This window comes from Prionailurus viverrinus, chromosome E2 (assembly GCF_022837055.1).
Source record: "Prionailurus viverrinus isolate Anna chromosome E2, UM_Priviv_1.0, whole genome shotgun sequence".
NCBI classification, from domain to species: domain Eukaryota; kingdom Metazoa; phylum Chordata; class Mammalia; order Carnivora; family Felidae; genus Prionailurus; species Prionailurus viverrinus.
The window spans coordinates 19,652,029-19,676,762 of record NC_062575.1 but is presented as its reverse complement, the minus strand read 5'-3'; the positions used below and the strand labels follow the sequence as shown (position 1 = coordinate 19,676,762).

Sequence of the window (24,734 nt, the reverse complement as noted above, 5' to 3'; positions counted from 1 at the left end):
TGAAAATAATTTAATTGTACTTGTGTAACAGCAAAAGGGAAAGGTGGGGAGTTATAAATGCTGACATTAGATAAGCTTATGTGAATGAATCATCTAAGTGACTACTAAGATTTTTCTTACAAGCTGTGTTGGAGCAAATAGAGAGGAGGAAGGGAACAGGAATGAAAACTCTACTATTCAAATCTGTTTTCCATGAGCAGCTTAGTACATTGATAGGTGGGAAGGACAAGGTCTGTGTGCTAGGATTCTGTCACTCAAGAAATAATTTGTGCCCTGCAGGTTTTTTTAAGGAGTGTTGACACAGAGTACATATTAATGAGCTCCTGAAAAGAAAAACAATACTGATTTAAAAAGCTGTTGAGAAAACTAGCCTTAAGAGTTTGGGGAATGGGGTTGTAGGAACGTGTTGGTCACTTTTAAGTATTATGGCAATTTAATTGTTTAGATCCCTGTTTCTCAAACTGGGATATGAATACCCTTAGGGTACAAAGTGGTATGATTCCGGGGTACTTGAAGCCACAAGATAAGCATGACCCATCTTCTTGGAGCTTCAATTGTGCTCATTGAGGGGGCGGTGAGTTAAGTAATTTGACTGGTAAGTAATTTTTAAATTTTTACATTAAAGCAAATACATATTTTAGGATCAGAATGGGAACTCTGTATAGACTGTTGAAGAGAACCCACGTTTTCAGCAAAGTGGGTCATGAGTCCCTAGGGAATAAGAATCATCCTTTGTATAGGTACTACAGTGGAAACATTTGAGAAGCAATAGTTCTGAGCTGTGGAACAGCTCTGTCATCCAGCTCCTTACTTTGTTCCCTGTAGCATCCTATTGTGGAATATAGACATTAAATTGTATTAAATCAGTGCTTGTTTGCTTGCATGCATGTTTCTACAGGTACCCAACATGCACAAGAGCTCTACACCAATTGGTAGACAGTTCTAGATGGTGGACCAAGTCAGAAATACTGTCATTAAGACCATTCCAATGACCTAATTATAATTTAAAAAGAAAAAAAAAATTTTTAAACAATGAACAGACTCAGGTCTGAAACTGTAAAATGGGGTGTTCGATTGGTTCAGTCCATAGAGCACGAGACGCTTGATCTCAGCAGGAACTCTTAATGAGTTCAAGCCCCACATTGGGCATGGAGCCTACTTTGTAAAAGGCCACGCATCATTTGGGGTGCCTGGGTGGCTCAGTCAGTTGAGTTTTTGACTCTTGATTTCAGTTCAGGTCATGATCCCAGGGTCATGGGATCAAGCCCCATGTCAGGCTCCACACTGAGTGCGGATTTTGCTTGGGATTCTCTCTGTCTTCTGCCCCTCTCCCCTGCTTACACATGTGCTGTCTCTCAAAAAAAAATTTCTTTTTAACTGTAAAATAAATTCTACAAAACAAGATTTTGAAAGCAAATGTCATATTAACTCCAGCATAATTAACAATTTATACTGATTTGTTACCTCCCCATTCAAGTTAAGTATTAAGAGTCTTAATAATATGTCTAAATCTTAAGCTTGTAGACCTTGTGATTCCTAAGACAGTTATTTAGAAGTGTCTATTGTTTTTATTATTACCTATTGTTACTAGTGTATTGCTCTTAATTAATATAAGTGGCACATAAGAAATACATTTTCTATACTGACAATATATGCTGTTTGAATACAAGTTTTATATTTGAACCTAATTTGTTCTAGATATCATGGAGTGTGAATTTCTCCGAAATGATTTGAATTGGATTAGCCTGAATATTTGGATGTACTCTAAATATTTGTAGTATTTGTTGAATACTTGTATTCATTGCATTCTTTGAACACTTGCCTTTCTACTTTGTGCCAGGCACTGTTACATACTGGGGATTTGAATCCCCAGGGATTTCTTAAATAAAAAGTTTGTTTTTCTGAGAGTCTTGAGTATAGGGAAGAGATTAAGTGTTGTTTGTGCTCTGATAAAAGTGTGTTCAGGATGCAGAGAGGGTAGTCTGTTACAGGAGTTGGTGAAAGATTTTGAGAAAGGCTTTCTGGAGGAGAGACCTTGATCTAGGTATATCAAGAAATTCAGAAGCAGTATAAATTCGATTTTAATCCCATTAGGGCACCAAGGTTTAGTCACTGCAGCTTAATAGCTATGTAGCCTTGGGCAAGTCCATCAAGTGTGACTTCCTTGTGCCTTCCTTTCCTCATTGGTAAAATGATGTATCTACCTTGTTATAGGCTATGGCAGTTAGATGAAGTATTGTTAGGGGAAACCCATGTATTTGTAACGGTAATGTGCTATATAGAAGTAAAGTGATAGTCTGTAGACATTAGAATAGTGGGTCAATGTATATATTTTGCATTAAGCTACAGTGATGACCACCAGACTGTACAGAAGTTAAGTGAATCAAGTAAATTGGGACTTTGTGGATGAGAAAATAACATTAATCAAAATCTCTTGAGCAGCAGAGAAATGGATGAGTAAACAGGGCCATACCCCATGTGAGAGTAAAGTTTGACAACCACAAAAAGAAACTAATTGGGAAGACTCTTAGCCAGCAAAATGTCTGAATTTTTTTTTAATATAGTTCCAAAAAAAGAAATTGTTATGGAATAAAAGTAAAGAAAACCAAAACCATGGCACATAGCAAGAACTTAGTGTGTAATTGAATGAATACCCCAGGAAAAAGACAAAACAGACATGAAAACACTGGTCAAAATAAAATAAAGAACTAGTAGTGCAAGGGTGGTTAAGTTTGGAGTGACTTTTTCTAGCTTTTCTAGTTTGTATAAATTTTTCCCTTTTTTTTTTTTTTAAATAAAGTAGAATTACCAAAATTTGGGACTAACCATATTCAACAATAGAGGACTGATTAAATTGTGAATGTCTATATAATAGAATGTCATGAAACCATTATATTATGTATAGTAATACGTTGAAATGGAGAGATTTGAGACCTATTACATAAAGCAAATTATCAAATGTATGTCCAAAGGTATGTGTGTATATATAGGGAGGAGACTATAGATATAAACCAGAATGTTTATATAAAACCAATAGAGGGGCACCTCGGTGGCTCAGTCAGTTGAGTGTCCATCCGGCTCTTGATTTTGGTGCAGGTGATGATCCCAGGATTGTGGGATCAGCATGGATTCTCAGCTTAAGATTCTCACTCTCTCTCGCCTCTCCCCCACCCCCCCTTTGCCCTTCTTCCCCGCTCCATTTCTTTTTCTCTCAAAAAAAACCACAAAAAACTATAGATTTATATTCTAGATTATCTGAGTTTTCTTCTGTTTGTAGTGTATAATTAAAAAAAAAATTTTAATGTATTTATTTTTGAGAGGCAGAGAGAGACCAAGCACAAGTGGGGGAGGGGCAGAGAGAGACCAAGCACAAGTGGGGGAGGGGCAGAGAGAGAATGAGACCCAGAGTCTGAAGCAGTCTCCAGGCTCCAAGTTGTCAGCACAGAGCCTAACACAGGGCTCGAACTCACAAACTGTGAGATCATGACCTGAACCGAAGTCAGACTCTCAACCAACTGAGCCACTCAGGTGCCCCTGTATTATATAATTTTTAAAGGAATCCAATATAGTAGGAAATAGGACTGAAGCTTTCTGATAAATATAATGAGATAATAAAAGTAGTTTTTGTCTAGTTTACTCTGGCAGTGAAGTCTAGACTTCTTGGGTGGATTTGGGGTGTCTTGGGTAACCAGTCATTTAAGCGTCCAACTCTTGATTTCGGCTCAGGTCATGATCTCATGGTTCATGGATTTGAGCCCCACGTCGTGCTCTGCGCCAGTGGTGCAGGGCTTGCTTGGGATCCTCTTTCCCGCTCTGCCCTCCCGTGTGCACATGCTCACCCGCTATCTCTCTCAAAACTTTAGACTTCTTGGGTGGATTCAAAGCCTTGCTAGGACACTGTCAGAGAAGTGCAGGCATGAGGGAGAGAAGGCAGGAGGGGGAGGGTACTGGCAGCCATGTATCTGCCCAAGTGTAGAAGGAATTGACATTACAGAGGCAATTCTTAGAACTTTCCTCACATTTGGCCTTAATCTGTTTTTGTATCATCCTAGTAGCATTTAGTTTCATTCTTTGGAAGAGTCTATTAATTGTAGAACTATACTAGACCCTAAAGAAGTAGCCCTTTTATTTTTTTTTCACAGAGATAAACACTGTTAACAGTTTGGTATATTCCTTTTGGGTTTTTTCCCTGCACTTTTGTAAATGGACATGTACAGGTAATAATACAGTTTTAAAGACAAAATGTAACGGTGCTATACAAGTATTTTGTAACTACCACATTAAATACAAACACGTGGGGAGAGATATATCAAACAATACAAACTGGTAATAATGAAAAATAATTTCTTCCCACTTCTGATCCCTCAGTTTTCTTCTCCACAGGTAATAAATATTACCAGTTTTTCATACATCCTTCCAGAGAAAATTCTATTCATGTATTAACATATGTGTTTGTGTATCCTTCCTAAAAAACAGATGACAGCACACTATACACATAGTGTGGATATTTGAGGTTTTTTTAATCTTGATGTTAGATAAAGATGTTACAATATTTTTCTTGCCTACACCTCTTTGGGCACTTGTACTAATGTATTTATACAATGACTTTGTAGGAGTTTAATTGTTTATATATTCCTAGAAGAGGGAATGGCATGTACAAAGGTCCAGAGGCAGGAGGAGAGAAGCCTAAAATGTTCTGGCTACTAAAAGCAGTTTAATATGATTAGAGCAGAGTGTATGAGGCTAGATGCAGATCTGCTGATAGGGCCCTAAAGGACCCTGTAGGCCAGGTGAAAGAGTTTAGTTTTGAGCTTACAAGTTTTCCCATGGGAGGTTTCAGAAGGGAAGTCTCCTTGCTGATAATGAATTTCCATTTTGTTTAAAAAAAATTTTTTAATGTTTATTCATGTTTGAGAGCCAGACAGAATGTGAATGGGGGAGGGGCAGAGAGAGAAGGAGACACAGAATCTGAAACAGTCTGCAGGCTCTGAGCTATCAGCACAGAGCCGGACATGGGGCTCAAACTCACGGACTGCGAGATCATGACCTGAGCTGAAGTCAGATGCTTAACTAACTGAGCCACCCAAGCACCCCATGAATTTCCATTTTAGAAATCTGGCCAATGTGTGAAAAATGGGTGGTAAGGGAGCAAGAAGGGAAACAGGGAAACTAGTTCAGAGGCCATTGCATCAGTCCAGGTGAGATACAATACCCACCTGACTTAAGGTAGGGGATCTCACCAGGAATGCTATTTGTATAGTTTTGTTTCATTTTATTAAACTAAGTTGGGGGGCACCTGGTTGGTTCAGTCGGTTAAGTATCTGACTTCATCTCGGGTCATGATCTCACGGTTCGTGAGTTTGAGCCCTGCATCGGGCTCTGTGCTGACAGTGCGGAGCCTGCTGGGGATTCTCTCTGCCCCTCCCCTGAATTCTCTTTCTCTCTCTCTTAAAATAAATAAACTTAAAAGAAAATAAAAAACTAAGTTGGAAAAGTTGGAATCTTGTGCTGCATCCTCTTTTGTAATGTTCCTTCATGTTGTATGTTATGCACATTTTCCCATTAGATACCCTGTGTTACTTTAAATTACTAAGAATGTACTTTCTTATTGCTGGATGTTAAGTTTTGTAACCTGTTCCTTTGGACACCGGTGTCTTTTTAACCCTAGCTTTTTGTTTCTAATACTTTATCCCTCCTCATCCCCACTGTTTGAATTATTTGTAATATAAGAATAAGTCGACTTTGAGTAAGAGCCAAATTGTACATAGATTTTGAGATGTCTGTAGTAACTATTCAAAGTCCTGTTTTCATTCTGAACTGTTCTCAGTAGTAGATATTTGCCAATTTAATGACTTCTAGGTAAGTGTTCATCTTAGCTAATGGCTAAATAGTATCCTATCAAGTATATAACTATGGCTTTAAGCATTTTTCACACTAAAATTAAAGAAATAGAGTGTCTTATTTTGTAGGAGGGTAGATGATACAGTAGTTTCCCAACAAGAAAGGTGGCAACAGAATCCTAAAATGTCCTAGATTGGGAGGGCTTTTGAAAAGCAGATGTCTTGATACTCTGTGTGCAAGGAGTGTGTGGGGAGTTACACAAATAGTGATTGTACCTTCACTTTGAGCAGACTGTCTAGTATAAAAAACATATCCTAATGGAGGGAGGAAAGAACCAGTCTGGTAGGTTTGTGTCTAATGTTTGTGGTGTTTTCGCCTGACACAGAGATAGCTCATCAAATTTCATTGACTTCAGATATAAATGCCACTCAGTAGAGCGGTGTGCCTTAGCCATCTTAATCTAAATAGATTTTAGAGACTTCTGCCTAATTCTTGGTTACAGACAAGTGGACTGCAAAGGTAGGAAGTTACCTTTTGCTCCATCCTTTTGTACAGCCTTGATGGATGCAGTTAAAATTGCCATCTGATTTCTATAGCTGGGAAGTGGGGATACTTGTTCCCTTCTTACCTACAGGGATGAATTTAACTAATAACCTAAAAAAAAGTGTAGAATGTTAAAGCCAGAGGAAATGTTAAGTCATCTGGCAATCCCCTCATTTTACAGATAAGAAACCTAAGAGGCAAAGTGATATACCTGAGGTCATAGATGTAGGACAAATGCATCTGCCTTTTTTATTCTTCCCCAAACTGGCTCTGAATAGTTTATGGGTTTCACAGAATATCCTGCTGCATTTGGTTCTGTAGCTAATTATTTGGTATATATTCATTAATTTTTTTTGTTTGTTTGTTTATTTCTTTTTGAGAGAGAGACAGAGCACAAGCAGGGGAGGGGCAGAGAGAGACGGAGACACAGAATCCACAGCAGGCTCCAGGCTCTGAGCTGTCAGCACAGAACCCGATGTGGGTCTCTAACTCAAAAACTGTGAGATCATGACCCAAGCTGAAGTTGGACGCCTAACCGACTGAGCCACCCAGACTCCCCTATATGTATTCATTTTTTTAGATCTCTTTTGACAGAAATATATATCAGTGTATATCTATAGAAAAACAGCATGAAAACTATACATCATTACTGCACTTGAGTATAGTATACCTGTGCACTGGCACACATTAGGTTTTCAGTATGTATTTGTCAGATTTTATTTATTTATTTTTTTTGGTCACCAACTTTAAAGGTTGTCCATGTAAACAGTGCGTTATTAGGCTCTGGCTGTCGCTAAAGTTAAAGGTCTAGTACCACCACTGTTCAGATTTTGAGCTTATTTATCTCTTCTAACTCAGAACCTTTTCAGAGTCCTTCAATAGTTTCCCTGTGGTAAAAACAGACCATGGTTTGAGGCCAGGGTTGGTTAGTATGTAGTTTTAGTATTGTCTAGTTGGACCACTGAAAGTTCTAAATGTTTCAGCCCACTACTTCTTATTTCTTTATAAATTCTGATACAACAAAACTCTGGCATAGCATGGTCATTATCATATAAAGCAGATACAAGATATTTTACATTCCCAGAGGTATGATATATAACTATTGTATAATAATAGAGGGTACCCTAATTGTTTTCACTGTGGGGCTCAAGCCCAAGAACTGCAAGATCATGACCTGATCTGAAACCAAGAGTCAGTCACTTAACCAACTGAGCCACCTAGGTGCTCCATGTGTCTTCCTTTTTTTTTTTTTTTTTTTAGTGTTTATTTATTTTGAGAGAGAGTGTGTACAGGAGAGGAGCGGAAGAGGGAGATTCCCAAGCAGGCTCCTTGCTGCCAGTGCACAGCCCAACTTACGGCTCGATCTCCATGAGATCGTGATCTGAGATCAAGAGTATGGTCACTTAACTGACTGAGCCACCCAGGCGTCCCTGTTTTATTTGTATCTTTATCTTTCCACTCCTATTTAGAATATTTGATTTCTGGGGCGCCTGGGTGGCTCAGTCGGTTAAGCGTCCGACTTCGGCTCAGGTCACGATCTCTCGGTCCGTGAGTTCAAGCCCCGCGTCGGGCTCTGGGCTGATGGCTCAGAGCCTGGAGCCTGCTTCGGATTCTGTGTCTCCCTCTCTCTCTGCCCCTCCCCCGTTCATGCTCTGTCTCTCTCTGTCTCAAAAATAAAAATAAAAAAATAAAATTAAAAAAAAAAAACGAAAAAAATAGAGTATTTGATTTCGGCTCAGGTGATGATCCCAGGGTCGTGGGATTGAGCTGCATGTTGGGCTCACACTGAGCATGGATCTTGCTTGGGATTCTCTGTCTCTCTTTGCCCCTCTCCCCTGGACACACATGCACGTGCGCTCAGTTGGTCTGTCTCTCTCTCTCTCTCTCACAAAATTTTTTGTTGTGAATGTATATTGAGACTAAAATATAGTGACTTGGTTACCTCTTTGAGGTAAATTTTATTTATAATTTTTTTTTTTCCTGACCACTTGTTAGACAAGGTCTTTTGCTCCTTCTCTCCTTGTCATGTCTTTTGGATATTCATAAATGTGTAATCCTCCTCCCCCATTTCTTGGTTAACCTATTGCCTAGATTTCCTTCTTTCCTGTATTTGTTTCCGTATTTTTAAGGAGCAATCAAGTTGACAAATTATTTGTTTTCATGATTAATATTAGTTTAGAGTAACATTTTGTTTTTGTTTAAACTTCTGTATGTCTGTATTCCTATACATATGTATCCTTTGTGGTTTTTCAGATTTCTTTTGTTCTATCTATTGAATAGCACTTTAACTATTTTCCATATTTCATGCTATTATACTATTTACTCACTAAGGATATCTTACTCTTTTTTTTTTTTTAAGTTTATTTTTATTTATTCTGAGAAAGAGAACAAGCTGGAGGGGGGAGAGAGAGGGAGGGACAGAGGATCCAAAGCGGGCTCTGCATTGACAGCAGAAAGCGCAGTGTGGGGCTCAAACTCACAAACCATGAGATCATGACCTGAGCCAAAGTTAGACACTTAACTGATTGAGCCACCCAGATGCCCCTGTCTTTTTTTTTTTTTTTAATATAAGTTATTACTTGATCTTTGTTCAGAGATCTCCTATTGCCATTTATTATCATTATTATGCCTTTGGTATAGGTATGCATTGTTGAATTTAAGCTGTTGGCTTCTGATTTAATATTGACCCTATATAAGACCCTGTTTATCAAATAAAAATTATCTTTGTTCTAAGTAGCCTTCATGAGTGAGTACTGGGTTACAGAAACACTCAAACGTTGGTCACATGGTCACTGAAACACACTGCAAAACCATGAGTTCAGTCTTACCATGTTTTTCCACTTTTCTTTTTACTTTTTTCCTTCTGTCATGTGTTGAGCTTGTCCATACCATCTAGAGAGATATTTTGGTATTGATGGTACCCATGGTAGAGGTAAAACGTTAGGATTTCCATCTTGGGTGATACATTTCCATTATTGTTTATATCATACTAGTTTTGAGGTAGGCTTTATACATTTTATTTAAATAAATAAACAAAACAATTCTTTGTTCTAAAGAATGAACCAAAAATTCTCATAGTAGAAAACAGTGGTAAAGTTTATCAGGTGATCCTGATACCATCCAGGTTTGGGAATTACTGCTCAGGTAGATTGTGCACCAAAATCCATAGATGTGCCTGTTAGATGTTGTTTAAATTCTATACTGTGTGTGCATAACTAATTTCTTTTTATAACATACTTATTTATTCACAGTAATAGACTTGCCATAGATCCTACCTTTCTCATATTCCCAGCAACGAAAGACTGTAGGACTGCTCCAAAGAGAGTGTAACTCTGAGCTGCTTTTAGGTATTTGGGCCTGGAGCAGAACAAAGAGAGATCTGGTGGTTCCCGACGTAGTCATCCTTGGGAGCATGAGGAGAAGTGAAGCAGTAAGTTGTTGTATGCTAGCAAAAGTATCTTTCAGGCTATAGAAAGCAGAGAGGGACAGCATGTGCTTGGGAGGCAACCCTTCAATCAGTACAATGGCACTAGAATGTTGACTCCCAGATAAACTTTGTCTTCTATTTTGTTGGGTAAATATTCAGTAAGTGAAATAAACAGGCTACCCTTACTGAGGAACTAGAACATGGCCTCTGAAACCAGGTCACAATAATAAATTTGAGATTATTTAGTATAGTTCCACTCAGTTATATTGAATTTTTTGCAGAAAATTTGTCTAATTCCATACATAAGTTTCTTCCCACATAAAATTTCCTCTTTTAGAGTTCCTCTCTACTGTAGTTTGCCTGTCAAGTTTCATCTCATCCTTTAGGATCCAGCTTTAGCAGTTCCTCTTCTTGGACCCATCTCTTACCCACTTAAACCATCCTTTGTGTCTGGCTGGTAGGAAGTATGTTAACCCCTGTTACAGCACCCATCATGTTACAGTGGACCCTTGAACAACATGGAGTTAGGGACTTCAGCGCCCCCCAATCTCCCAACCTCCAACTTGAATATCCAAGTATAACTTTTAACTTCCAAAGAACTTAACTACCAACAGCCTACTGTTGAACAGAAGCCTCACTGATAACTTAGTCGATTACACACATGTTTTGTATGTTGCATATATTATTTATTCTTATAATCATGGGAACTTGGGATTATTATTTCTCGCGAAGGGTGTATAGATAGTCTTCAAATGTGCTCCAGGAAATAAGGGGTTTTTAGCAGTCAGTTTTCCCTTGTAAGGACAGTATATATTAAAAAGTTGTGGTAGCTTTGGGGCGTCTGGGTGGCTCAGTTGGTTAAGTGTCTGACTTCGGCTCAGGTTATGATCTCATGGTTCGTGAGTTGGAGCCCCACGTCAGGCTCTGTGCTGACAGCTCAGAGCCTAGAGCCTGCTTCTGCTTCCGATTCTGTGTGTGTGTGTGTGTGTGTGTGTGTGTGTGTGTGTGTGTGTGTGTGTGTGTCTTTCTTTCTCTTACTGCCCCTCCCCCACTCTGTCTCTCCAAAAAAATGAATGTTAAAAAAAAAAAAAACTAAAAAGATGTGGTAGCTTTGTTTATGAAATAGACTACTAGGGGCACCTGGGTGGCTCAATCGGTTAAGTGTCTGTTGATTTCGGCTCAGGTCATAATCTCATGGTTCGTGGGTTCGAGCCCCATGTTGGGCTCTGTGCTGACAGTATGGAGCCTACTAGAGATTCTGTCTCTCCCTGTCTCTCTGCCCCTCCCCACTGTCTCCAAACAAATAATCTTTAAAAAATAAATAGGGGTGCCTGGGTGGTTCAGTCAATTAAACTTCTGACTTTGGCTCGGGTCATGATCTCACGGTTCCTGATTTCGAGCTTTGCGTCAGGCTCTCTGCTGTTAGTATGGAGCTCACTTCAGATTCTCTGGCCCTCTCTCTCTGTCTCTACCCTTTCCCCACTTGGTCTCTCTCTTTCAAAAATTAATAAACATGTAAAGAAAAAAGAAAGTAGACTACTAGAAATCATTCTTCTCCACTGTCTTATTCTTAGTGTGCATGTATTCTTAGTGTATTTTTTTTAATGTTTTTTATTTAGTTTTGAGAGAGAGAGAGACCAGAGTGTGAGTGAGCGAGGTGCAGAGAGTAGGGGAGACACAGAATCCGAAGCAGGCTCCAGGCTCTGAGCTGTCAGCACAGAGCCTGTTGGAGGGCTTGAACCCATAACCGTGACATCATGACCTGAGCCGAAGCCAGATGCTTAACCAACTGAGCCACCCAGGCACCCCTTGTGTGTATGTTTTATAATAACTGAACTCTCCAAAGGACTGAACTTTGCATTGGTGAGTGTGGAAGGTTATTTTGGTTGATTTCCTTTGGGAAGTACCTGACACATTGACTGTACAACCATGTAATCTAGGTGGTAAGTTACTAAATTTTACTGTCCTCAAAATTAGCGCAGTCACAGTTAGCCTTTTTAAAAAATTTTTTTTCACATAGAACATATTTATTGAGCACATACAGTGTATGACACGAGTGCATTTTTATCTGTCTGTCTATGTATCTATCAAAGCTCTGTGCCCAGCATAGGGCTTGAGCTCACGACTCATGCTCTGCTGACTGAGCCGGCCAGGTGCCCCTATCCTTTATTTTTATGTGGCAGGATTGTTTTACTCTAACCTATAATTGTGTCGTTAGGACTTTTTATTGACGCAAACATAGCAATAAAGGAAACAAATTCATGGAGCATCTAGGTGGTTAAGGTCTGACTCTTGGTTTCCGCTCAGGTCATGATCTCAGTTCATGGGTTTGAACCCTGCATTGGATTCTGTGCTGACAGCACAGAGCCTGCTTGGGATCTTGGGATATTCTCTCTCTCTCCCTCCCTCTCTCTCTCTCTCAAAATAAATAAAATTTAAAAAATAAAATAAAGGAAATAAATCACATAAGCTTTCACTTAGCATATGATATTTTGTTTTTCCGTATTCCTTTCCTGCTCTTGTGTGCAGGAACCATTTATATGTTTCATGTGACAGTAACATTGACATTGAGTGTCTGCTGTTTACCTAATACTGTTTTGTATTTATTGCTGTAGAGGATACAGAAGTAAAAGGCATAGTTATAGTTCCTCCCCTCAACAAGCTAATAGTCTATTTGAGGTAAAGACACAGACATAGAAAAGTATACTACAGTGAAAACCAAACAAACATGAAGTCAGTTTGCACTTGAGAAGATGTGATTTAGGGGATCACTTGAGCTGGGAGGGTACAAGACAGTAAGCAGTTATTTAGAAGATGCCCAGGAGGTGAGGTTGAGTGGGTGGAAAGGATGGGAACAAACTTCTGGGAGCCAAGCTAAAAGGTTTGGAATTGAGGGCAACCTGGTTGGCTCAGTCAGTAGAGCATGCACCTCTTGATGTCAGGGTCTTGAGTTCGAGCTGCACGTTGGGCACAGAGATTGCTTTTAAAAAGCAGGGAGAAGGGCACCTGGGTGGCTCAGTTGGTTAAGCATCTGATTTTGGCTTAGGTCATGATCCCACAGTTAGTGGGTTCAAGCCCCGCTTCAGGCTTTGTGCGGACAGCTCAGAGCCTGGAGTTTGCTTCAGATTCTGTGTCTCCCTCGCTCTCTGCCCCTCCCCCACTCATGTGCGCGCGCGCGCGCGCGCGCGCGCGCGCGCGCGCGCGCTCTCTCTCTCTCTCTCTCTCTCACAAAAATAAATGGGGGAAGAGTTTGGAGTTGATGCGGTAAACCTCAACCACAGTGAGTTTTTGCACCAAATTTCAGAAAGGAAGATTTCATTGGGCAGGAATATGCTGGACACGCCTAATGAGGGACACCAGCCTGGGAGGCTTGTTGTGTTCCTTTTTGGCTCTTTTTCTGTTTGTTTCCTAGAGTTGGTCAGTCTCCAGGTTTTGTCCATTGGTTGCTACCTTCATTCTACAGAAATTCAGTAGTTTATCAGAGATTTTAGTGGGGAACATTTATGTAAGGTCTGTGATTAGAATTCTAGGAAACTGGGAGGTTATATATTTGTTCAGCTAACATGTATTCATTACCCTCTGGGGTGGAGGATACAGAGGAGCACAGGACCCAGGCTGTGTGTGTACATTGTTCTGTTTCATCTTTATGACAGCCTATGAAGTGGATGACCCTTCATAGGGCTATTATTGTCCCTTTTTGAACAAAAGGAAACCGAGGCACAGAAGGGTAGTATCTCTCACTCCATATCAACTGCTAGTTAAGTAAAAGAACCAGAATTGGAATGAAGTTTTCTGGCTGAAGGACCTGAGCTCTTAATAATTATTTTATTCTGCTTCTTCTGACACTCCCTCCCCCCGCCCCATCCGTGTCCTTTTTAAATATGGAATGAGCATTTCCCTCATGTTAAGTGTTATATTGAAACATGATTTTTAACGTCTATATAGTATTCCACTTGGTGGATATATCATTTACCAAGTTTTAATTACTCCCCTCCGGATGTATTAGAGTTGTTTATAACTATTCACTTTGATTAATAATATCCTTGAGGGGCGCCTGGGTGGCGCAGTCGGTTGAGCATCCAACTTCAGCCAGGTCACGTTCTCGTGGTCCGTGAGTTTGGGCCCCGCGTCGGGCTCTGGGCTGATGGCTCAGATCCTGGAGCCTGTTTCCAATTCTGTGTCTCCCTCTCTCTCTGCCCCTCCCCCGTTCATGCTCTGTCTCTCTCTGTCCCAAAAATAAATAAACGTTGAAAAAAAAAATTAAAAAAAATAATAATAATATCCTTGAAATCTCGATGTTCATCTCTGATTATTTGGGTATAAAATGAAGTGTAGTTACTTTTTTGAGACAGAGCATGCGCACATGCCAGTGGGGGAGGGAGAGAGAGAAAGAACCTTAAGCAGGCATGCCTAGTGCAACATGGGGCTCGATCTCAGGACCTTGAGATCATGACCTGAGCTGAAATCAAGAGTCAGATGCCTAAGCCATCTGAGCCACCCAGGCACCCCCACAATTTGAATATTTTAAAAATTCTTGATTCCTATCACCATTTACCTTGCTAATTTCAAAGCACCTTGCTTTAAGACAGCTGTAGCAGTTTAATAGAGGTAGCATGCTGTCGCATTATTTTAAATTTCCTTTTTTGTTTTAGTGTTGAGGTTTGGTTTTTTTTTCATCTGCCATTTGTATTTCTTTGAGTCATGTATTTGTGTCCTTTGCCCAGCTTTTTTCTTTTGGTGTTCATCTTTTTCTTACACATTTTACAATCATACGATAAGGATGTTAGTCCTTTGTCACATTTGCTGCAAACAATTTTCTTGTTGACTGTTTTCTTTTTAATTTTGTTCAGTGTTTTGTCATAAGAAATTTTTTACTTTAAGGTTGTTAAAATTTCAGTAATCTGGGCGCCTGGGTGGTGCAGTCGGTTAAGCGTCCGACTTCAGCCAGGTCACGATCTCGCGGTCCGGGAGTTCGAGCCCCGCGTCGGGCTCTGGGCTGATGGCTCAGAGCCTGGAGCCTGTTTCCGATTCTGTGTCTCCCTCTCTCTCTGCCCTTCCCCCGTTCATGCTCTGTCTCTCTCTGTCCCAAAAATAAATAAACGTTGAAAAAAAAAAAATTTAAAAAAAAATTTCAGTAATCTTACTCTGGTGTCTCCTATTATTTCTGTGTCTAAGCACAAAGCCTTCCTCATGGGTCAGAAGGCTATTCACCTATATCTTTTTTCAAGGTGAGGGCTTTTAAGTGTGTGTGGGGGGGGGCAGTTAATGTCTCCTTAACTCTTACAATGACATTATATTCCAGATGGATTAAAAATATAACTCAAGGGGACCTTGGGGGCTCAGTCAGTTAAGCATCTGACTTTAGCTGTCAGGTCATGCTCTCACAGTTCATGAGTTCGAGCCCTGCATGGGGCTCTGTGCTGACAGCTCAGAGCCTGGAGCCTGCTTTGGATTTTGTGTTTCCCTTTTCTTTCTGCCCCTCCCCCGTGTGCACGCGTGCACATACTCTCTCAAAATAAACATTTTTTAAAAATTAAAAAAACATATAGCTCAATATTTTCCAAATAGTTTAATAGCTTTTTGGTACCTTTTATGAAGTAATCCTCTTCTCCCCACTAATTTTTAAAATGACAACTTTTTATATTCTAGGGTTTGTTTCTGGATTCTTCTGTTTAAATTTTTTTTTAATATTTATTTATTTTTGAGAGAGAGAGCGTGAGCAGGGGTGGGGCAGAGAGTGAAGGAAACAAAAAATCTGAAGCAGGCTCCAGGCCCTGAGCTGTCAGCACAGAGCCCAATGCGGCGCTTGAACTCACAAGCCATGAGATCATTACCTGAGCTAAAGTTGGACACTTAACCGACTGAGCCACCTAGGTGCCCCAATCCTCTCTTCTGTTTAAATTGATTGGTTGTGATAGTGATAGTATACATCACATTAATTATTGTGACTTTATAATATGTCAATATTTGGAAATAGAAGGTTGCCTTCATTTTTTTGGAAATTTTATTGCTATCATTGTTTATTTTTCAGACACTTTGAAAATGACTTTATATAAAGTAGAAAGAATTAACAGCTTTATGATGTTTGGCTTTTCTGATCATGGATATAGACAGTAGTGTCCCTGTTCAGTGAGGTCTTTTATGCTTCTTAGAACCAAGGGGTTTTTTTTGTTTGTTTGTTTGGGGTTTTTGTTTTGTTTTGGTTTTTGGTTTTGTTTGTTTTGCCTCTTGGAAAATTTTTATAATCTTCAAATAGGTTTGCACATTTTTAGTTAAAGTTATTTCTATTTTGATATATTTTCAGAATGGTAAGACTCCCTATATTTCTATATTTTTGTGTTTTCTATTACATATGTATACACATACACACACATCTACATATATACAGTTGTTAGTTTTAAGTTTATTTTTGAGAGAGAGCGTGCATGAGCGGGGATGGGGGGGGGGGCAGACAGAGGGAGAGAGAATCTCAAGCAGGCTCCATGCTATCAGTGCAGAGTCTGACATAGGGCTCAAACTCAGGAACCGAGAGATTATGACCTGAGTTGAAATCGAGTCAGATGCTTAACCACCTGAGCCACCCATGTGCCCCTAGTTTAGCCCATCTTATTCTACAATTTGATGAAGTGTACAGAAAATATAAATGATAAATGATACAAAGTCAAAACCCTAGAAAATACAACTTAGAATAGGAAGTTATTATTATATAGCTTGAGAGGAAAAAAATTGAACAAGGTGTGGCCCAACTAAAAAAAATGGTAACTCATGATCCTGTAACATAGGTCTCAACAATGAAAGAAAAAAAATCCTTAATTGAAGAAGACCTTTCCAAGTGTGTAACTTGAAAATTTCTGCCACGTATCCTTTAGTATAAGCCAAGGGCATAATGCCAAAACAAAACTTGGTGAAAGCAGTTCTGTAGGGATAAGACCATGTGACCCAAATATACACAGCTTTTTTTCTGATGGTCTGGCATAAATCTGGGATAAAGCCTAGAATAGAATGCTGAATTCCACTGAGGGGTCAAGTCGGATAAGGACAGAAAAGTCTCCTTTGGATTTGCCAATTAAGGGCCATTGCTAGGCTTAGAGCAGTTCAGTAGAGAATTGAGGAACAAACCAGACTGGTGAACCAAGGCATGGAAGAGAAAAGAGACAGTGTGGGGTTGACCATGGAAGGAATACAGAAAAGTCAGGTGCTAAATTGTCAAGTGGGTTAAAGGAAGTTTTCAGATGGGAAAGATTTGAGCAACATAGAGCAGGTAGAGAAGACACTGAGGCAAGAGGGCGAGGGCTGATCCAGTAGGCTCCCAAGGATGGAGGCCAGGCTGGTGGTTAGTTAGGAGCATGGCCAGACCTCAGGGGCCTCTGTTAGAGGCTAGGCTTCCACATCCTCCCACTCACCCAGTCATCAAGAGCAGGGACGTGCTCAGGTGCCAGTTTTCCTCTCTGCCAACCCCAACACTCACAGGTGCCAGAATCACCCTGCCACAGTCTGAGGGAACCTCCTCTTGCCCCACCCTCTACCCACAAGTTGGTCGAATGATGTTTAAGAAATGTTCCTGGGGTGCCTGGCTGGCTCGGTCAGTAGAGCATACAACTTTTGATCTCAAGGTCATGAGTTCAAGCCCCACGTTGGGAGTAGAGTTTACTTTAAAAATTAAATAAATACATACACCAAAAGTTACTGTTTAAAATAAAATAAATGTCCCTAAGCTTTACTTTGTCATGAAGGTGACAGAGAATACAAAATGTCTTCAGAAGACTAACCCACTTTGTAAGCTCCTCTTTTGGTTAGTGATGCATTAGGGACTGGAGTACAGGTTTCCTTATTCCTTCTCAAGTGCCATCGAATTGAAGGTGATAGCCAAGCATCACTGGGCGAGAGCTCTCGTAGGCAGTGAAAAAATTAGAGAATTGCAGATGTGGGTTTGAAAGACCTCTGTGGAGACAGCTGAAGTAAAAAGGCTGGCGAATAGAGTGGCTACAGAGAAAAGAACAGAGCCTTGATTTGCTCAGAGGGTAGGTGGAGTAGCTCTCAGAGACAAAGGAAGAGAGAGACCTAGGAAAGACAGAACCAAGGGAGAAAAGAGGTTAATGAAGGAGGAATACAAGTTTCATACCGTCAGATGCCAGAGAAACTGAGATTGAAGGTAAGGGGAAGGCCTTTGGGTTGGTTGCTCTGGTGCTTGTGGACCAAGCAAAGGGGATTATAGAAAGCTAAAGAGGGGGTGGAGTCCTTTTTAGTAAGGAAAGGTTCTGAAGATAGAAAAAAGCCGTATAAAAATGTGTGCACACTATATGTATAATACAATGTCATCTATGTATAAATATCCATAAGGGGAAAAACACTGAAAAAAACCATACCAAAATGGTAGGTGATTAGGTAAAGGAATTGTGAGTAACTGTTTTTAAGATTTTATTTTATTTTTTTATCTTGTATTTATTTAACTTTTTTTTAGAGAGCGAGCGTGAGTTGGGGAGAGGGGTAAAGGGAGAGAGAGAGAATCTTAAGCAGGTTTCACACTCTGTGCGGAGCCTGACACGGTGCTTATTCCCGTGACCCTGGGATCATGACCTGAGCCAAAATCAAGTTGGTGCTCAACTGACTGAGCTACTCAAGTGCGCCTAAAGATTCTGTTTTTTAAGTGATCTCTGTACCCAACATGGGGCTTGAACCCATAACCCCAAGATCAAGAGTCACACGCTCCACCAACTGAACCAGCCAGGCATCCTATCGATAACTTTAAAAAAATCTTTATGTGCTTCCTTTTTCAGATTTCTCTAAATAAGCTACTATACTTTGATAATCTTTAAAAAATGTGTTCTGGAAATAAATGTAAACCCCTTTCTAGTGGTGGTGTCCTCAGAAAGGTTTGATAAAACCTAGAAAGCATGGCTGACTCAAGCAAAGAGGCAGAAAATTGGGGAGTTGGGTAAGTGTAAGTTTGTTCTCTGTGTGTTGTGTGGCTAAGAGAAACTGAGTAGAAGCAGAGCCAAGTCCCTGGAGGAAGAAAAGAAATGGATCAGAACTGCCAAAGGGGTGACAACAGCTAGCAGAGCACAGTCCTTACAGAGTGGGAAGAGAGACCTGGTCCAGCCTATTAGGTTAGTTGATTCAAAGGAGAGACTTCCTTCTCATGGAGAATATTAAAGTGCTTGAGGGGATGCATTGAGTTTTCTAAGCAGTATTTGGGAGAGGCTAATACCTTGCTACTTTGTGCCTGATTTTTCTCTGTAAAAACAAGCTGCTGCTTTAGTACCCTGAGTAGAGGCCCATGTTCAGGAACCTTATGCCATGTGTTTTTTTCACAGTGAGAGAATACGCTTGTCAGCTCAGCTCCCTAGCAACACAGTTGGTTTCAATTTGTACTCCTTTCTACCACTTCTTCTTCTACTTGGTTTATAATTCCAGTGATTTCTTTTAGGTTAGACTTAGTTATTTACAAGCAAGTTTTTTACAAGTTATTTATATTTAAAAGTTCTCAAATTCAAGGCAGAGAGGGGATGGATTTTTCTGTGTTCTTCAGATTGTTGTGTGCTTCACAACCCAACAGAACTTAGACATTAAATGTTTTCCTTCCACTAGTTTTACCATTAAAGATATCTAAATAGCCTGGAGTTATGTGATGAACCTCTGACAGGGTCAGCATTAGCATTTATGGCTTATGAATTTTTTGTTCTTTGTACTTTGGTATTTTTCCCAAGAATGGTGCCAAGGTAGATGGGCCTTTTCTCTGTTCCCTAATGCCACCATTTAGAATTATCCCATCCTTGTTGGGGTACTAATTTTGGGACATTATTGACCTGAAAATTCTCTCTTAAAATATCTGTGAATAGCGATGGTATAAATAGTGCTTCTCAAACTTTAGGATATGAAACCACTTGGAGATCTATTAAGTTGCAAATTCTGATTGTGTGGAGTCCAGGAGAACCTGAAGAGGTGCCTGGCATGGCTGGCTCAGGTGGAAGGACATGTGACTGTTAATCTCCACATTTGTGAATTCGAGCCCCACATTGGGTTGTAGACATTACTTAAATAGGTAAACTTTAAAAAATAAATAAAAATAGGTAGTAACTCCTTGAATGCAGGACCAAGCCTTACCCATTCTCCTGTAGTGTTTGTATTGCCTTACAGGTGGTCCTGACTGCCAGCATGGGTACAGTGTTAAGGTACCCAGACAGAGAATTGGAAAAATGTGTCTGTAATAGAAGTAGCAAAAGCTTTTTGTGAGACTAGGGCAAGAATACAAAACACTTTAATTTTGAATTAAGCTTATATATGTGGGTTTTGTTAAGTTGGATTATTGTTATGAATTGGATGGTTGTTCAGACCCATTTTACTCTTAGGTATCTGGGTACTTTGAGTATTCACAAGACTTAAGAGCCAGAAACTATGAATTAGCTGATTTTTTTTTCCATTAAAAAAAATTTTTTTTTAACATTTATTCATTTTTTGGGAGACAGAGCATGAGCAGGGGAGGGGCAGAGAGAGAGGGAGACACAGAATCCGAAACAGGCTCCAGGCTCTGAGCTGCTAGCACAGAGCCCAACATGGGGCTTGAACTCAGGGACCATAAGATCATGACCTGAGCTGAAGTCGGATGCTTACCCCGACTGAGCCACCCAGGCTACCCCCACCTTTTTTTTTTTTTTTTTTTTTTTTTTTTTTAATGTTCACTTAACAGTTGAGTACTTACCAACCTAGGCATAGTGCTAAAGAGTAAAAACTACTTGTTATACATGGTCCCTGTCCTCAAGGAATTTGTGGTCTTACAGAGGAGAGAGGTACAATGAATGTCAAGTTGATGGTATGACACAGGAGGTAGTGTTGTGTGGACAGTCAGGACCATAGGAGTGTGGATCCAAGGTCTGATTCTGGCTCCAAAAAAACAGTGAGAAAACACTATGACATGGAATATTTTCTAAGGTAGAATTTAGCTAAAAATAGCAAGGCCCTCTGCCAGTGTTTTTATTAATAGATACAGGAAATGTATAAGATGTAAACTAGTTAATAATTCTTTAGTATCAAATACCCAGAGTTGGAAAAAAAAAATACCCAGAGTTAAATCTAATTGTCTCATGTCATATTTTTTTAAATCATTTGTTGGTTGGAATCAGGAATCAGGATCCAGAGAAGATCCATATGTTGTGATTGACTGTTGGGTTTTTGTTTTTTCTTTTTGTTTGTTTTTGGATTGCTGTGTTTTCTTAAATCTCTTAACGTCTATCAGGGTTTCTCAACCTCAGCACTATTGACGTTTGTGAACCGATAATTATTCATCGTAGAGGACTGAACCTGCGCATAACAGAACATTTAGTAGCACCTCTGGCCTCTACCCCTAGATGCTAGTAGCATACCCACCCAGTAGTGACAACCAGAAATGTCACCAGGCCTTGCCAGATGTCCCCTGAGGGCAAAGTCACCCTAAGTCCAGAACCACTGAGGGGTAGATTCTTCCTCTATCCTTCCCATTTTTTGTGTTGGTGATTTATTTGCAGAAGAAACTGGGTGGTTAATCCTGCAGTTTCCTTCAGTCTGGATTTCACTGATTCATCCCTGTAGTGTAATTTAACATACTCTGTCACCAATTTCCTGTTAATTGGTGGTTGGATCTAGAGGCTTGATTAGTTTTGGATTTTTTTTGTTTTGTTTATTAACAAGACTGCTTCATATATATGTTGTTCTTCCATCAGGAGGCACATAATATCTGTTTTGTCTTTTTGTCATATTAACAACTGTTGATTTCCTAATTCACTTGCCAAGGGTCATTTTGTTTTAAAATGTATTTATTTTCATTTGGACAAATTTTACTTTAAATGACAATCTGTGAAATAAATAAATAACAACCTGTGTTCTCCCTTACTAAAGGAAGGGGAAATGGAAGGTGAGGCGGTTGAAGCCATTGTGGAAGAGTCTGAAACTTTCATTAAAGGAAAGGAAAGAAAGACTTACCAGCGACGCCGGGAAGGTGGCCAGGAAGAAGATACTTGTCACCTACCCCAGAACCAGACTGATGGGGGTGAGGTGGTCCAGGATGTCAATAACAGTGTGCAGATGGTAATGATGGAACAGTTGGATCCTACCCTTCTTCAGATGAAGACTGAAGTAATGGAGGGTACAGTTGCTCCAGAAGCAGAGGCTGCTGTGGACGATACCCAGATCATAACCTTACAGGTTGTAAATATGGAGGAACAGCCCATAAACATAGGAGAGCTTCAGCTTGTCCAAGTACCTGTTCCTGTGACTGTACCTGTTGCTACCACTTCAGTAGAAGAACTTCAGGGGGCTTATGAGAATGAAGTATCTAAAGAGGGTCTTGCAGAAAGCGAACCCATGATATGTCACACCTTACCTTTGCCTGAAGGGTTTCAAGTGGTGAAAGTAGGGGCCAATGGAGAGGTGGAGACGCTAGAGCAAGGGGAACTTCCACCTCAAGAAGATCCTAGTTGGCAAAAAGACCCAGATTATCAGCCGCCAGCCAAAAAAACAAAGAAAACCAAAAAGAGTAAACTGCGTTACACAGAGGAGGGCAAAGATGTGGATGTGTCTGTCTACGATTTTGAGGAAGAGCAGCAGGAGGGTCTGCTGTCGGAGGTTAATGCAGAGAAAGTGGTTGGTAACATGAAGCCTCCAAAACCAACAAAAATTAAAAAGAAAGGTAAAATTAGTTTATCCATTAAACTCTCATAAAGTCATTTTGGGATAAAGCATATATAACGCCGTGTACGCAAATTATTTTAAAGTAAATGGATTTTTTTTTTTTTTTTTTTAAAGATCATGAGGTGGGTACCAATCCTTTTAGCCAGTCTAAAAGAGGTTTTTCCAAATTGAGTACTTTTTAAGTCCTGAAGAAGACAAGTAAATCTATTAGTGGCATGAAATAATTCTGATTTAATATGACTTAAATTGGATTTAGTTTAAAAAAGCTAATGAAATTTATTTGTAGAAATTTAACATTAGGGTTAAACTTAACACTTTGAAACCCTGGAACAAGTAAGTGTTTTATTTTGCATATAGGTGTAAAGAAGACATTCCAGTGTGAGCTTTGCAGTTACACATGTCCGCGGCGTTCAAATTTGGATCGTCACATGAAAAGTCACACTGATGAGAGACCACACAAGTGCCATCTCTGTGGCAGGGCATTCAGAACAGTCACCCTCCTGAGGAATCACCTTAACACACACACAGGTGCTGGATATGAATGTTGGGGGCTACAGCATAGCAAAGTTTAAAACTTGGGTTTTAAGTATCATCCAAACTGGTTCCAGTGGGAAGTTAAAGAAGAACAACTTTTGTTCTTTCTTATGCTGGTTTGTTTGTTTTAAATGTTTATTTTTGAGAGAGAGAGAGAGAGCATGAGTGGGAGAGGAGCAGAGAGGGAGGGAGACACAGAATCCAAAGCAGGCTCTAGGCTCTGAGCTGTCAGCCGAGAGCCCGACGCAGGGCTTGAACTCATGAGCCATGAGATCATGACCTGAGCCGAAGTTGGACACTCAACCGACTGAGCCACACAGGCGCCCCATTTCTTATGCTGTTTTGTAATCCTGATTTATTATAAGCAGATGAATTTATAGGCAAATGTAAAGAAAATTTAGTGGAAAATAATCCAAATTATATAAGGATAGTGATCCAGAAAAGCTGATCAGTGGTAGTTAATCTGTAGAATTTCCTGAAGAACCTCACCATTGCATTGCTAAGGTTTTAACATCAGTGACAAAGAATGACCCTGAAAATTCCCAGGCAACAATTGCCAGGCACTATAAGGACAAACATTAGAAATAGCAACAAAATCCTACCTTGGTAAAAACCATGGTTTCTGGTTGTTTCGCCAACAAAGGTAAGTAATTCAGAATTGCAGAATGGAAAGTTAGAGGCATTATTCTAGCAATCCAAACATTTCTTCATTTGTGCTCCGTATATACTTTAATATTCTAATATTAGCTTTGTGTTGGCTATGGTTAGGTTCCAGGCATCATTAAAGTTGGAGGAACAGTGTGCTGGAACTCTCTTTAGGGTCTTTTCTGGGCTTTTTGCTCTTTCCGTTTTGGCATTTGGCTGCAAATGCTAATAGAAACTTCTCTCACACGGTTCTTCATGCAGAGTAGATTTCCTCTCCAGATTCTCCACCAAATATGGCTCTTGTTTTTGATTGATGTACTGGTTGTTTGTTGAGCATGATCAAGTTGAGTTTGCCCTATAAGCAGTATGCTGTGCATTAGTATATGTTTTGCTAATATGACCTGGTCACTTTTCACTGTCCCTGCTTTCTACTCAGACACTTGATGATATGATGTATTTAGTAGTTTGAAGACACTACTAAAGTGCATATGACTAGATAAAAGTATATGGCCTCATAATAGGACCTCCTAAAATGGGAATGCTTGATGTAGACTGTGTGTGTCATGGTCTAGTCCTCAGCTTTGAAAATAAGAGTGTGGTCTGTCTGGTGTTCAGAGCTAATGTAGCAGCACTAATTCATACTAATCAAACCCTCAGTGGCCAGATGCATATCAGAAAATCAGTTTACAGTGAGGAATACACCTTTTCATTTTCTGGATGCAGTTGTATTGCTTTCTAGGGGACACTCTTACCTATATTGAGATGATGTAGCAATTGACAGGTGACTTGGTGAGCATGGACCCTGAGCATAGGGACATAAGCAGCCAGGTGGTGCAACTCAATGAAAATCTCTGTTGCACAGCAGTGTCTACTTCTTCCCTAATTGCCATACTGTGTCTACCAGTAGCAGGCCTCTTTCTGTCCCCTAGATAGTACTAGGTAAACATTAGAAATTCTTGGTTTTCTGGGGGGCCTGGTTGGCGCAGTCGGTTAAGCGTCCGACTTCAGCCAGGTCACGATCTCGCGGCCCGTGAGTTCGAGCCCCGCGTCAGGCTCTGGGCTGATGGCTCAGAGCCTGGAG

At 40.1% G+C, this 24,734-nt stretch overlaps 1 protein-coding gene across 3 annotated transcripts in view; it reads left to right on the top strand.

Annotated features, from left to right (window-relative positions):
- Positions 1-24,734, top strand: part of CTCF (CCCTC-binding factor) — a 48,061-nt gene that overhangs the window by 5,389 nt on the left and 17,938 nt on the right. For 2 of the 3 annotated variants that reach the window (XM_047835476.1, XM_047835474.1), the window contains exons 3-5: positions 483-595; positions 21,683-22,472; positions 22,832-23,002. In XM_047835476.1, coding sequence (XP_047691432.1) covers positions 21,692-22,472; positions 22,832-23,002 — 952 coding nt within the window. In that variant the 5' untranslated portion in view covers positions 483-595; positions 21,683-21,691. The remainder of the gene's footprint in view (positions 1-482; positions 596-21,682; positions 22,473-22,831; positions 23,003-24,734) is intronic. The other variant, XM_047835475.1, reaches the window with a different exon arrangement.